This window comes from Littorina saxatilis, linkage group LG14 (assembly GCF_037325665.1).
Source record: "Littorina saxatilis isolate snail1 linkage group LG14, US_GU_Lsax_2.0, whole genome shotgun sequence".
NCBI lineage: Eukaryota > Metazoa > Mollusca > Gastropoda > Littorinimorpha > Littorinidae > Littorina > Littorina saxatilis.
This window is the reverse complement of record NC_090258.1, coordinates 39,506,346-39,520,141: the sequence shown is the minus strand read 5'-3', so window position 1 is coordinate 39,520,141 and position 13,796 is coordinate 39,506,346. Positions and strand designations below refer to the sequence as shown.

Sequence of the window (13,796 nt, the reverse complement as noted above, 5' to 3'; positions counted from 1 at the left end):
AAAAATAAAAAATAAAAAAAGTGATTGCCTACCTTCCTACCCTATTTTTTTTGTGGCTATGTTACCGTAACCACACCTATTATTTTTTTTGGCCTTACCTATAAATACGTACTTGTGTAGGACACATGGTGGTATGAACAATGAGACATTTCTATCATAAGGATGTTTAATCCCGTTAAACCGCTCTACATTTTTAGGAGAAAAAATCTCAGTACTCGGACCTTGTTTGGAGGTGTTTTTTTCTAAGATGCAGTGCAGGTCAAAGCATTGCTGTCGCTAAAAAGTAATTAACATTTCACGCGATCACGTTCTGGGGCAAAAGGTTGTGTGCGGTATGCCAAAATGGACTCAAATACCGTGTTTTACCATTATCTTACGTATTCAAACACAATGACTTGACGTAAAGTACCCAAGATAAACAGATATTTTCCCTCTCGCAAATACTAATAGCCTTCCATGTAAACTTTTGACGTAATTAGTTCACGTGTGGGACCTGCTGTGAGCCTGATCAAGGACCACGCTGTCCTGCCCGAACAAGGATGAACATTAATTCGTAAGAAATTGCAGTTTTTGACTCCTTGCAAGAAGGTCAATGAAACTTGGTATAATTTCAAATGGGTAGATGCCTAAGGCATGACTGAAAGCTATGAGGGCTCAGTGCACATTGAAGTGTCAAGCACAGTACCTTTAAGTCACCCTAAATCTTGCATTTGTTTCAAGAACACATCTTTTTTAATTAACACCTTTTTTTCATACGTGTACATAACTCTCACGTACCAGTGCTGTACATCTTCTGCCCTGGAATTCTGTAGCTCTGGAACCTTGTGCTTTTATTTTCCTTCGCTGTAATAACTTGAGGCTGTTGGAACCAATAATCAAATCTGATCACTTATTACCTGCAGCGAAGGCTGATAAAGAAAGATAGAACACTGCTACCCGTTGAGTCCACGGTTATGATACATTCTTGACAGTTTAGGCCGGGCAAACAGATACCGAAGAAACCTAACTTGTGTGTTTGTGTTTCAAAAGTAATTGCATTTTCCTATTTTATCACTTACGTTACAAGGAATGTTTTGTGTTGTTTTTGAAGTACCCGTTTGTTTGCAAGAAGAAAAAAATCTTTTAATGGCCTGTTTCAAAATTGCTTCAAATGTTTACCGGGCAATAAGAAGATTATACATATTGGTTGGTTGGTTGGTTGGTTGGTTAGTTGGTTGGTTGGTTGGTTGGTTGGTTGGTTGGTTGCAGGTTTTTAACGTCCCTTTAACAAATAATGAATATGCGGGACCGATGCAAGTTTGTTTGATTTTTCAGTTCGCAAGGCAGTCTCCGTGTTTGAACATATTACATATTGATCTATCATTGTAAAATGAAGGTTTTGAAACACTCATGTCTTTTTACATTTAGTCAAGTTTTGACTAAATGTTTTAACATCGAGGGGGAATCGAAACGAGGGTCGTGGTGTATGTGTGTGTGTGCGTGTGTGCGTGCGTGTGTGCGTGCGTGTAGAGCGATTCAGACCAAACTACTGGACCGATCTTTATGAAATTTCACATGATAGTTCCTGGGTATGATATCCTCGAACGTTTTTTTAATTTTTTTGATAAATGTCTTTCATGACGTCATATCCGGCTTTTCGTGAAAGTTGAGGCGGCACTGTCACGCTCTCATTTTTCAACCAAATTGGTTCCAATTTTGGTCAGGTAATGTTCGACGAAGCCCGGACTTCGGTATTGCATTTCAGTTTGGTGGCTTAAAAATTAATTAATGACTTTCGTCATTAAAAATCTGAAAATTGTAAAAAAAAATATTTTTTTCTAAAACGATCCAAATTTACGTTCATCTTATTCTCCATCATTTGCTGATTCAAAAAACATATAAATATGTTATATTCGGATTAAAAACAAGCTCTGAAAATTAAATATATAAAAATTATTATCAAAATTAAATTTTCGAAATCAATTTAAAAACACTTTCATCTTATTCCTTGTCAGTTCCTGATTCCAAAAACATATAGATATGATATGTTTGGATTAAAAACACGCTCAGAAAGTTAAAACAAAGAGAGGTACAGAAAAGCGTGCTATCCTTCTCAGCGCAAGTACTAGCCCGCTCTTCCTGTCAATTTCACTGCCTTTGCCGTGCGCGGTGGACTGATCGATGCTACGAGTATACGGTCTTGCTGCGTTGCATTGCGTTCAGTTTCATTCTGTGAGTTCGACAGCTACTTGACTAAATGTTGTATTTTCGCCTTACGCGACTTGTTACACTTGTTTCTGAAAATATTGATTCTGGTAAAATTCTGAAAACTTGTCCGGGGGAGAGTACACGTGTATTTATTGATGCAGAAATGTTTTCATTGTGTTTTTGTTCGTGAAAGAGCGATTTCCAATTGTTTAAGGAGAGTCACGTGTACTGTTGATAGGCAAAAATACGTTATAGCCAAAGTGTCAAACTATTATTAATGGGGGAACAAATCATTCGCTTGTGTCTTCACTGCAAGCGCCGCTGAACATTTCGTCAAGATAATTGTTGTGTAATTAGTGTTTGTCTGTGCACTGACAAGACCGCTGGGTCGATATCTTTGTGAACGTAACGTTTTGCTTTGTCAATAATTAAACAATCCAACAACTTACCTTTCTTGGTTGTTTTTTTATTCTGAATTTTGTAACGTTGGCAGTCTATTTGTTTTTTAATTACTATTCATGGGACTATTTATTGACAGGTTGTACTGCACGATCATAATGAGGATCCCTTGCCGCAGTCACGTGGTTTCGTCATCGGTTCCAATTGCACGGTGGAAGTGGAAATTGACAAACACGTGGTGAGCATGCGCATGCTTTGATTTCCACTTCCCGTTTTTGCTCTTGTGTGCGCTATCTTCGTCTTTCATGTTTTTCCCTAAAACATTCAACCTGTATACGCCCCAAGTGATTTTATGTATCAATATACCCGCTAATCAACACGAAATGTTTACCCTTTCTATCATATGGTTTAGAGGCATAAATTGCAATGTGGCTTTAGATGGTCAGAACAAGCAACCCTAACCCCACATGCTACTGATGTTTTTGTTTTGTGTGTGGCGTTTTTGCTTTAGTTTCAAGACTAAAACAGACACGTTGTACGCATGTCAATTGAAATTAACGCAGGCACTGAACACTGAAATGTCCTTTGTTTGTATTAGCTCATCTTGTGTGAGGGTTCTTTTCCTACTTTAGTTTCATTTGTTGCAGTTTTTCCTTACTTTCTTGCCGAAAGGGCCTGACATTAGTTTCGTAATGTAACTTATTTAGTTAGGGATCTAAACTGTGGTGAATCCTCTGCACGTATTGTTTTACTGGCTTAGTTTCCTTAATGAAGTGTAGCTAATATCTGACCAGCGTTGTTCTCAGGTCTCGGTCTCCGGCCAATGACGCATACTATTTTATTTGATGCATTGCTCTGACCTCTGGCCAGTCGACTGTCCAATTGTTTTGACATATAAGAGGTCTTCGTACCATTCATGTTCCTACTAACTGGACTAAGCCAGGGCATTTCGTCGTCGTCTTGGAATGTTGGCGTTACTCGATTCTTGGCGATTGTGATGATTTTGTGCTTTAGACTTAAGTAAATTATTCTCCATGAGAAATATTCTCCAAAATACGAACGACAATACACGATTTAACATTCTTTTATCTTTCTATCCATACCAGGTACACATTTAAACACTATTTCAAAATAAGAATAATCAGTTTGGGCCTTCTCCCGAAAAGAGCTGTCTAATAACGAGTTACGACAAATTGTAATGACGACGTCGCTTTGGACCTGTACTTAGTTTTAATCAAGCTCCAACTCACCTATCGTCCTCTGGGTCTGAGAGCAACACTGCTGTATACAATATGTAAACAATTTATACAATAAAATCCTTTGATAGAAGGATAGAACACTCCCTGTCCCCATCTGCCTGCATTAAAATATCTTGTTTCCCTTGTCTGCTCGGCTCTCTCTCTCTCTCTCATTTGTTTTCTTCGGAGATTTTTTTTTAATATACATTTTAATTACAGGGGTGAGCTTCTGCCATCTAAATCAATTCAGTTAGTGTTTGCCTACTCTGAATTGAGAAACATGTGTCCTTTTTTCTGTAGATGATTTTGCTCCCAAGAAAGCAACATGATCCTGTAGCTTGCTTTTTTGTTCATTTTCTGTTGTGTTGACAGTGAGTGACCTCCGTGAGTTTTGTCTCGTCTGATATAAAGAATACTCTTATTATTACGCCTTATACATTCAAAAATCATGATGAAAGCACAAAACTTAATTTAAGGCTGGTATCAGAAGTAAGCGTATACAAAGAGTAAAAGAAAACCTAAGCTGAAACGATGAGGATGAAGCCATAGTTGTGTTGACCCTAGTTGTGTTATTCTTGCACGTGTATGTCCACCAGTATAACCAATCAAATTCTTCTTCTTCTTCTGCGTTCGATGTATAATTGCACGGCCATGTTATCGTGGAAGCGTAGACAGCCGATTTTCTCCCCACGCCAAGTTGGCTGCTGTCTTCCGTCTTCGGTGGTTGAGGTTCTTACTCAGGGTTGCCTCCTCCCCAAGAGTAGCTGCCTTGCTGGGCTGTCGAGTCCACTCTACCCGGGTTTGACGTCGAAGTTTTCCTTCTCGTAGCCTTTGCCTTTCCCAAGGCGCACACAAGGCAGTGCGGGTTTTGAAATCGGAGTTGTCCTTCTCCTAGATGAGCGACCATCCAAGGTTAACGAGCCCCATCTGCCCGAAGCAGCTGGTTTTAAGGCGCCAGTGACCCGCCTGCATCCCTTCTCCTGTTAGTCGAAGACAGGGCCCGCCACGTGAAGGCCAGGAGCTGGATTTGACTGTCAGAGGTGTTTGGAGACACGAAGCCATATGGAGCATTTCTTGGGAAGTAGGCGCTTATCTCTACTTCCACCCCGGCATAACAGTCCTTGGGCCCCAACCAATCAAATAAATGGCCAATATTTGTACTCTCTAAAACATGAATACTTGAGCTTCAATGGCAACTGGTTTAAAGTAACAGTCCTTTACTAAAACAAACTGCTCACAGCTTTGCCCATGTGGGATTTCAAATGGGATATATGACCATCCCTCTACTTCCACACATACACACAATCAATAGATTGACTTTTCTGTGCGAAATTTGAATTATATTGATTTCTTTTGTTTTTAGTGTTAAAAAAATCTGATGGTATTAAATCCTCAACACACACACACAAAATTTCACAGGTAGCAGTAAGAATTTTTTTTTTATTTTTTTTTATATGTGTGGAGAGATGGTGCTTCTTAAAACGCCGTTTGATTGGTATTTCATTTTCATGTACTTGGTAAAGCGCAACTCAATTATTTGTAGTATATCAATTAAGACAATTTTCTATTCAGAAACACAAGAATGCAAAGATCAATCAATCAATCAATATGAGGCTTATATCGCGCGTATTCCGTGGGTACAGTTCTAAGCGCAGGGATTTTTTTATTTTTTTAATATTTTTTTATGCAATTTATATCGCGCACATATTCAAGGCGCAGGGATTTATTTATGCCGTGTGAGATGGAATTTTTTTTACACAATAGGCTACATCACGCATTCACATCGGCCAGCAGATCGCAGCCATTTCGGCGCATATCCTACTTTTCACGGCCTATTATTCCAAGTCACACGGGTATTTTGGTGGACATTTTTATCTATGCCTATACAATTTTGCCAGGAAAGACCCTTTTGTCAATCGTGGGATCTTTAACGTGCACACCCCAATGTAGTGTACACGAAGGGACCTCGGTTTTTCGTCTCATCCGAAAGACTAGCACTTGAACCCACCACCTAGGTTAGGAAAGGGGGGAGAAAATTGCTAACGCCCTGACCCAGGGTCGAACTCGCAACCTCTCGCTTCCGAGCGCAAGTGCGTTACCACTCGGCCACCCAGTCCAGATGTGTTAAAACTACTGCAATGATACATATATCAGATTGTTTTATTTTAAACGCTTAGCTAATCTGAAATCCACTCAAGTTTTGTTTTGTTTGCATGGATGTGACAATTTATATGTGTTGTACATGCTCTTTTTTCACTTTCCGTATCGTCAGTGGTTCATATGCTGCAGTTAAAGCACATACTGTTGTTTTAATGACGAGCAGGCTCGTTAATATTTATAACTTATCTTTTTTAAACAAATCTAGTCTCTGTTCAGCAGAGATATACTTGGATACGACGCCTTTATTTTGGTGCTTTTAAAGGCGGGCTTGCCAAGAAAGTGTGAAAAAGCGCTTTAACAAATGTGACATTCTTTGTATATGGTACGTTTTTTTGAAGGTACAGTAACGTTTCCTTTATTCAAAATAGTGTTTGTTTTAAAATCGCGATCTCCTTCCGTCGAAAAAATCTTTAAAATCTTACTGAAAAATGTTAAGCAAATATTAGTATTATCTTTGTGTTCTGGCGCACGACTTTACCTAATTTAAATGCACCTCAGTATGACAGATAAATTTTGATCGTTTTAAGAAGAGTATCAATCAGACAATTTTGTTTAGACAGAGCTTGTTGTTCTTATGCCTTAGCACCCTTGTTCTTTTGTTCTTTTGTTCTTATTGTGCAACATATATAACGTTGGAACGTTTGCACTCTATTTCATTTTGGATTTTTGTGCAACATATATTTAAAATCATACGACGTAAGCTTTTTCTATTGTTGAACTATTGTTCTTTGGTTTGTTCATGCTTTTCACAAACTGAGTATTTGTATTCTGCTTAGCATCTACGGGAAGTCAAGGTGAGATTTGAACCTCTATTTGATGAGGAATGATAATTGAATGTCTTGCAAGAGTACAGTTGATGTTAATCATATTTGAATTAATGTGCGCCACTCTGTCATGTTCTTGTTTTGTCCCACCCTGACTGCTTCAATCCAAGGCTAACGTTTATTTGAAATAAAAGTTAACACACACATTGCGAGCGAGCAAACAAGAGACAGAGAAAGAGGGGGAGGGGTACAAAGGCTTGGGGGGGGGGGGGGGAGGTCTGTTACAAACATATTCTTGTAGTTTCAAGGAAAAAAAATCCAGTACCTTTCAGGAGTCACATTGTTACAACAGTGACAGTCAATGTTTACTTTTCCAATGTTCTAGAACTAATGAGTCACTTAACACTTAACCTTTGTCCATCACAACAAATTCATTCAATATGGCAATCGTTCCTAGTAACGCTTATTGTTTTTGTGCTGTCTGTGCTGACGATGTACGGAGGTGTATTTGTATTTTCTACTGCAGTGTTGGCTTTAAGGGTGACGTACAGTATTTGTCCTCGCCGTAGCAATGTATGAGTATATGATCACCACTTAACTATTCTTGTATTAAGCTGTTGATGTTTCCCTGTCCCTGCATGCTTTCTTTATAAATAATTGTTTAAGTGTCACAAACCATAATAAGCTGGGCGTGCTATTGCTACGTGTTTAATTCTTTGCTGTTTCCAAATGAAATGGTAATTATTGTTTGCTTGAATTGCGATGAGCGATGAGTAAAGAACAAAGTGTACGCCTAGCCGTTGTTTCGCACGTTGGAATGTGTGTAATGTTAAGATATTTCTAATTTCTTCTTCTTCTTCTTCTTCTTCATTCATGGGCTTAGACTCCCACGTTCACTCATGTTTTTAGCACGAGTGGATTTTTACGTGTATGACCGTTTTTACCCCGCCATTCAGGCAGCATACGCCGATTTCGGGGGAGGCATGCTGGGTATTTTCGTGTTTCTATAACCCACCGAACTCTGACATGGATTACAGGATCTTTTCCGTGCGCACTTGGTCTTGTGCTTGCGTGTACACACGAAGGGGGTTAAGTCACCAGCAGGTCAGCACATAAATTGACCTGGGAGATCGGAAAAATCTCCACTCTTAACCCACCAGGCGGCAGCGACCGGGATTCGAACTCACGACCTCCCGATTAGGAGGCCGACGTCTTACCACCTCGTCACTGCGCCCGTCTAAACTAATTGTCACTGTTTGCACGTCAGGAAGTGTACAAAGAACTAAACAAGAATAAGCTACAATACCAGAAAAGGAGAGAAAAACACAATGTAGGCACATTCAAAACAATAATATTCTGTAACATTGCTATTCTGATAGACACGTGGGGGGGGGGGGGGGATTCAGGGGTTGTTATTGGATAGACTCACTCAGCCCTATTCCGAACAACGGGCCATATTACGTTCATATTCCCAATAACAAAGACGCATGTTTCCGGTTTCTTCGACGTGTTTAAAGCACATGCATACCTGACCAGGTTTGCTTCTGTGACTGGTCGACAGACGATGCAAGTTTGCTTCTGTGACTGGTCGACAGACGATGCAAGTTTGCTTCTGTGACTGGTCGACAGACGATGCAAGTTTGCTTCTGTGACTGGTCGACAGACGATGCAAGTTTGCTTCTGTGACTTGTCGACAGACAATGCAAGTTTGCTTCTGTGACTGGTCGACAGACGATGCAAGTTTGCTTCTGTGACTTGTCGACAGACGATGCAAGTTTGCTTCTGTGACTGGTCGACAGACGATGCAAGTTTGCTTCTGTGACTGGTCGACAGACAATGCAAGTTTGCTTCTGTGACTGGTCGATAGACGATGCAAGTTTGCTTCTGTGACTGGTCGATAGACGATGCAAGTTTGCTTCTGTGACTGGTCGATAGACGATGCAAGTTTGCTTCTGTGACTGGTCGACAGACGATGCAATTTGCCGAGGTTTGTCTTACCGGACATAAAACACATTCTGTGTAAAATCCAGTTCTTTAGCCGGCAACAAACCTTGCAAAATTCAAGTAGCTGCATCCTAGCAGACGGTCTTTCCAATGTTTAGGGAAAAAAAAAGTCTATTTACGGTATCCCGACCGACCCTATTTTTTCGCGCGACCCTAGACTCTTTTTTTTTGGCATTTGGAAAAAATAAATAAATAAATAAAATAAAATAAATAAATAAAATAGTCTTTGTTTTTTTGGGCAAAATAACTTAAAAATATGTTTTTTTGGAGAGAAAAAAAATAAAAAATCCCGATTTACCGACCCTATTTTTTGTGTGCCTATGTTACCGTAAACAGACCTCTCTTTTTTTTTTTTGCCTTAGCACATAATCAGCAAACTCTCCTTTCGCTATATGCAACGTCCATTGTATGCAACGTTGACATGAAGTTACGAGTCTGAAACATTTAGTCGTTGACTTTCTTCTGAGACAATCCTTGTTCTCTTATCATCCACAGATTTACCGCTGTCTTCATCATGCGAATCAGCATCCACAATAGAAGTCAGACTTTTGACCAATACATAGAATAATACGTAAGCAAGCATGATACGTGACGTCATATGAAACCGGGCATATTGACGTAATGCCAAACATCCGGTTATGTCGTGTCTTCTCCGTATACATGTCCGTTGGTTTTTTAATGTTCTGTGATTTCCGTGTATACATGCGCAAAGGGATATGCGCACTAAACCGTCGTCTGCAGAAAGCAAAATGGACCATTCTGGAAGTTGGTGCTGACAAAAACATGTTTTCAACACAGAATATTATGTCAGAATAACAGCGTAGCAATAGGTTCCGATATTTAGACTCAAACAAGCATAATGCGACTCGTCTTCGACTCGTCGGCATTATACTTGTCTCGTTTAAATATCGGACCCTATAGCTATGCTGAAAACACAATACCTGTAATTTATCTTAAAGTATTGCTGCTATCTGATAGGGTTTATTAAACTCCCGTTCCCAGAGAGTTGTTTACTGAGAGCAATTCTAATGGAAGTGGAATGAGACTCGTCTCAATCAACCTCTCTCTCTCTCTCTCTCTCTCTCTCTCTCTCTCTCTCTCTCTCTCTCTCTCTCTCTTTTTTCATTACAGTGTTTTGAAACTGTTCAAGCAGTATCGTTTTACACACAATGATCTGATTCTCGATTCCTTTGATATTTTGCCAGTAATGATTAAGCGCTTTCAAATAAGTATTTCTGGTTGTGTCTAAATTGTCTGCAGAATCTATCCGTTTGGAATATGATTCCAAAACCTCAGTTGACACTCACGAAATAGTTTTCCACTGACAGTATCATATAAACGTGGATTTTTCTGAGTGTGTGATTTTTTATGTGATATTTTTTGTTTACATTTCACAAATCATTTTATTTTACTTTTTGTGCAAAGCAAATCTAGAGGAATGATAGGTAGAGGAAAGGCTTGGGATAGTGGTTAAAGTGTTAAGGGTTGGAGGGGGTACCGTTTGACGAATACTCAGGCTTCTAAATGATTCAACTCAAACTTTTTTTGAATTCTCTCTTACACTGTGTACAGTACATACAGGCCCATACTTTTTTCGCGAGCACGGGATATTTGAGCTTTCTGTGGTCATGTCATGTAAAATGACCCATGATATTTAGCTACGAGGCAGTAGCAAACCTCAACTGCCTAACTCTCCCGTCATCTCTCCCGGCCAAGCTGAGTGACCTGGGCAAATAGTCATTTTCAGCGAGCACAATTACTCTAGTGTCACGTATTGCTCGTTAAGAACCGCAATAGCTGGCAGCCGCATTCTGCTATCGATAAGGTGTTTTGATTGACCCGTGTGGGTAGGGTTGGATGTGATGCGTGAAACAGTAAAATCCCCACACAATGAAAAGCTCTCAGTGATCACATCAGTTGGATCGCTGTTCCTGGTTATACTGAACCGTGTCTTATTTCTTCAGATTATTTCACACCCACAGGAAGCCCCCAAAGCAAGGTTACCACCGGCGAACGGAACACAATCTTTTATTCGCATAAAAGCAACAACAACAAAAGAGAGAAGGTGGACAACATTATTGTCTGTTATCGCTAGTAATTGCAGCATTCAGATCACATTTCGGACCCTCCACTTCACCCCAACTTTCCTGACACGGATGTGTTCTCGATATTGGGAAATATTTGGCATAAAGTCCGATTGCACACGTCGAGTGCACCACTGGGAGGATAAAATTGCGATGTTATCAGCCAATACCCTTGTGTGTTCCGCAGTTCTGAGAAATGACGATATACGGCTCTCCAGCTCCATCAGTCTTCGTTCGGGTTCTCGTATTATGGTAACATATTGGACATCTATGTCTTGATTGTGATACGGCTGCGTGCGTCGCTCTGACTTGCATTTGCGTTGAACGGACGTGGAAAGTGATGTTTCACTGACTGTCGCCAGACTGCAGATTGAAAGATATGGGATACGGTCGGAAAAGGGTTCTTCCGGGTCATTTCGGGGCCTGTACAGCAATCCACACTTTCATTTCTACTGATGCAGAATATTACAATGTAAACTCGGCAAAACAATTATTGCACCCATTTTCGTACCCCAACTAAAGCATTCACTCCCGTGTCAATTCATTCAAAATGTGTATGCCATCAAAAGCCCCCCACTTGACTATCTGGCACATTTTTCTGATCTATTATTTCTTTAACAGGGGTCACGTAACCGCCGCCGAATAGGGGTACCTTCAGAATCGACCTGACAAATACGTATGATACCAATACAACAAAAATATGAACATTCAGAATATAATAGGCACAACGTGGCTGAACAGGTTGTTTTGCTTGCGTATTTTTTTGTGTTATGTCATTTCTACTGATGCAGGTGTCGATCGCATGAGCGGTTAAAAAAGGAGGTTTTTGATTTAGAGGTCTTCCTGAATTCACATGCACATATCCCTCGGGCTTTCAACCACTCTTTCTTTTTTTTCATTTATGTATATTATATTCCCCACAAACTGATCGACTGAATACAGTACACAGTTACTTATTTGTGACTTGCATGGTCTTTGTTTGGTTAAGAATCCTACAATACTTTTAATCCGGACTATACCAGATTACTCGATTTACCAGACAAATGATGTCGCTGCCCCATCTCTCGCCCGCATCTCACTATCAGTGACCTTGTCTGCTTACAATGATTATCTCTCTGTCTCTCTGTCTGTGTGTCTGTCTCTGTCTCTGTCTCTGTCTCTGTCTCTCTCTCTCTTTTTCTCTCTCTCTCTCTCTCTCTCTCTCTCTCTCTCCTCTCTCTTTTTCTCTCTCACTCCCTCCTCTCCGTGTTTCTCTGTGTGTCTGTCTCACTCTGTCTCCTCTCTCTCTTTCTCTCCGACTCCCTCTCTCTCTCTCTTTCTCTCTGACTCCCTCTCACTCTCTCTCTCTCTCTCTCTCTCTCTCTCTCTCTGTCTCTCTCTCTCCCTCTCTCTCTCTCTCTCTCTCTCTCTCTCTCTCTCTCTCTCTCTCTCTCATTTACTCAATTGAATAGAAACATCTGTTGCAGCGAATTGGACTTGAACCTCCATTTCAAGCGTTCGGAAGTGGGACATGTGTGAATGTCGAAAAACCCGATTTTGTCAATCCCCTGAAACGCTATTCCTACTACACAAAAGAGGCATGTGAAACCGAGTGCTTTGTGAACTACGTCATCAAAACGTGCAACTGTCGTCATTTTCTTCATCCGGGTAAGTGAAGATTTTTACGTCAAACTCCGAAAATCTCAATAGTTGAAAATACAAACAAAATTATTTTTTTTAAATAGTGATTTACTTAAAAGAAACAGTCTCCCTTGACGTGTGCATTGTTTTGAATTCCCCAAACAAGAGTTTACGCTTTCGACAACATTCTTGAAAAGGTTCATATTCATACAACTAACAATCCAAAACAGACCAGTGGAAATGCTACTTACACTCGCTATGCAAATGTTCCCGTTAAAAAATATTAAGAAGGCGCCGAGCCCCCGGCTTACTTTTTGCTGCCAAGGATTTATTATACTTTGGACTTTCAATGAATATCGAAGGTCCATACATCAGTTTGGAATTGTTTACCACTTTAACGCTTAAAGGCACAGTCATTTCCGTGATAACCGCTCTGCTCATCAGCACAGATCGTCCCAGGCTTTGGAATGGAATAAGACCATCTCTCCACTTGGATACATACCAATAATCATCAGCCTGATAGCTTCCCATACCGGCAAGGTTGGCCTAGTGGTAAGGCGTCCGCTCAGTGATCGGGAGGTCGTGGGTTCGAACCCCGGCCGGGTCATACCTAAGACTTTAAAATTGGCAATCTAGTGTCTGACATTATGGGGTTAGTGCTAGGACTGGTTGGTCCGGTGTCAGAATAATGTGACTGGGTGAGACATGAAGCCTGTGCTGCGACTTCTGTCTTGTGTGTGGCGCACGTTATATGTCAAAGCAGCACCGCCCTGATATGGCCCTTCGTGGTCGGCTGGGCGTTAAGCATGCAAACAAAACCAAAAAAATAGCTTCCCATGTAATCTCAGACTGATGAATTTTGGTATGTGTCCGAGTGGTGGGATGTTCTTTTCCCATGTAAAAGCCTGATCTAAGATGGCGAGTCTAATTGTTTACACTGGAGCGCTGTGCCTTTACTGAGCGAATCCCTGATAATGATTTCGTTTAATTTTAAAGATAAGATAAGATAAGATAAGATAAGAATACTTGAATGTCCATTTTCATTGTACATAAACATGGACATTTGTCTGTTGGCACCACATCGCATTACTCATAACACAAAGACAACAATCAAAAGCATAATCGTACATAAATACACTTCTAAGACCAACTTTGCATAAGAATTGTTGAAGCAACTTTTTTTCTATCTCATTGCAGGCAACGAAACACTGTGTCCGCTTGAGACGCTGAAAAAGTGTTTCCGGGAAGCAGAAGGTGAGAGAACAGAGTTGGACGTGTTCCGGTAATAACTCTGTTAGTTATTTTATACACAATGGAAGAGTAATAACTCTCCCAAAAGA

General features: G+C 40.3%; 1 protein-coding gene across 1 annotated transcript in view; it reads left to right on the top strand.

Moving 5' to 3' along the window:
* LOC138947744 (acid-sensing ion channel 5-like) overlaps positions 1–13,796 on the top strand; it is a gene marked incomplete at its 5' end in the record, with an annotated part of 69,537 nt that overhangs the window by 32,971 nt on the left and 22,770 nt on the right. The window contains 3 exon segments of the mRNA XM_070319293.1: positions 2,726–2,824; positions 12,303–12,483; positions 13,654–13,710. Of these exon segments, the coding sequence (XP_070175394.1) occupies positions 2,726–2,824; positions 12,303–12,483; positions 13,654–13,710 (337 nt within the window).